This window comes from Cucurbita pepo, unplaced genomic scaffold, assembly GCF_002806865.2.
Source record: "Cucurbita pepo subsp. pepo cultivar mu-cu-16 unplaced genomic scaffold, ASM280686v2 Cp4.1_scaffold002818, whole genome shotgun sequence".
Taxonomy (NCBI): Eukaryota; Viridiplantae; Streptophyta; class Magnoliopsida; order Cucurbitales; family Cucurbitaceae; genus Cucurbita; species Cucurbita pepo.
The window spans coordinates 1-1,685 of NW_019648846.1; the positions used below are offsets into that span (position 1 = coordinate 1).

The 1,685-nt window shown below is 43.2% G+C and overlaps 1 protein-coding gene across 1 annotated transcript; it reads right to left on the minus strand.

Moving 5' to 3' along the window:
• Positions 1–6: 6 nt before the first annotated feature.
• LOC111786797 (WAT1-related protein At1g09380-like) lies at positions 7–1,681 on the minus strand (the record flags this gene model as incomplete). Its single annotated transcript, XM_023667023.1, has 7 exons — positions 7–382; positions 456–476; positions 750–823; positions 903–1,081; positions 1,323–1,439; positions 1,522–1,584; positions 1,674–1,681. Coding segments are annotated over 7 exons (639 nt in total), but the record flags the coding sequence as incomplete, so codon positions are not given.
• Between the last annotated feature and the right edge of the window lie 4 nt (positions 1,682–1,685).

Sequence of the window (1,685 nt, forward strand, 5' to 3'; positions counted from 1 at the left end):
AAATGTAAAACTTAGTTAGAGAGGAGAAGATTATTATGGTCATTAGTATTAATTAAGCTTTTTGTGTAGGTTGTAGTAGCAAATTGATGTGTGTTTAGTTTGAAATGGACAACATCTGCGAATCCTTTGTATTGTGAAAAGAAAAGGAATCAGTAATTGAGATTTCTTCATCAGATTCTTGATGGTCAGAGATTCTCAATTCTGTTCAGGAGAAGGTTAGTTGGAGAAGGAACAATGATACCGCATAGAGAGCACCAACAAGGCGGATTGGACTTTTCAATGACCAAGCTGCAGCTGTGTTGTGCTCAATGCCAACGGCGATTGCTCCACATTGAATGGTTGCCATGAAAGTCATGATAGCCGTGCTTGTGTAGGGAGCTGGNTGTGCTCGTGTAGGGAGCTGGAAACTGAGAGTTAACCCTTGCCTGCAGGANCGTGCTTGTGTAGGGAGCTGGAAACTGAGAGTTAACCCTTGCCTGCAGGAATTAACAGTAGTGTCTTAGATTTGGCTCAGCAAAAAAGAAAGAAGCGAAGTTGTTAAAGAAGCAAAGTTAAAAAACACACTGACTTGGATTACAAACCAAGCCGCCCAAGCAACAGAGCTTATGATCAAGTAGAGAGAGCCCCAGATGGCGCTGCCGCCTTGGCTGCTGGAACTTCCCCCCCTCATCATCTCGGCATACTTCCAATGAATCCCAGATTCACCCAGGNAAAGTTGTTAAAGAAGCAATGTTAAAAAACACACTGACTTGGATTACAAACCAAGCCGCCCAAGCAACAGAGCTTATGATCAAGTAGAGAGAGCCCCAGATGGCGCTGCCGCCTTGGCTGCTGGAACTTCCCCCCCTCATCATTTCGGCATACTTCCAATGAATCCCAGATTCACCCAGGTTGATGGNCGCCTTGGCTGCTGGAACTTCCCCCCCTCATCATCTCGGCATACTTCCAATGAATCCCAGATTCACCCAGGTTGATGGTTTGTCCATGGTAGAACGACAGCAACATTGCCCCTCCGACGCACACAACAGTCCCCATCACCTTGGCTGCACCTGGGGTTGTCCTGATCCCCACAGATTCTTGTCTACCAAACAAGATTAATTGTATTGAAATGCAGTGCAGAAATGAGTGGCGATGATTTTAAAATGGTGAGTGAAAAGAGAAGGAAACTTTAGATNTCCGATCACCTTGGCTGCACCTGGGGTTGTCTTGATCCCCACAGATTCTTGTCTACCAAACAAGATTAATTGTATTGAAAAGCAGTGCAGAAATGAGTGGCAATGATTTTAAAATGGTGAGTGAAAAGAGAAGGAAACTTTAGATACCTGAAAAGAAGAGCGAGGAGAAAAGTGGCAGCAGGCAGGACATTGGTCAATGCACATGCGATGGTGGGGGATGAATATTTTAACCCAACATAGTAAAACACTTGATTTCCTGTTGCCCTGCATGTCATGTTTATAGGATTATAGAGTAGAATCTTCTTATATTTAGTGTTTTACAAAGCTTAGCAGTGGTTTTGCTTACCCAGTTAAGGAACACAGTAGAATCTGAAACAGGATAGGCTTTGTAATCTTGGGTCTCCCTTTTCTGCACAGTCATTTGCTTGTTAATAGTATATATATACTCTTAATAACTCAAGTTATGAAGTAAAATGAGATGTAAAAAAGTAGACATACCTCTCAAACCAG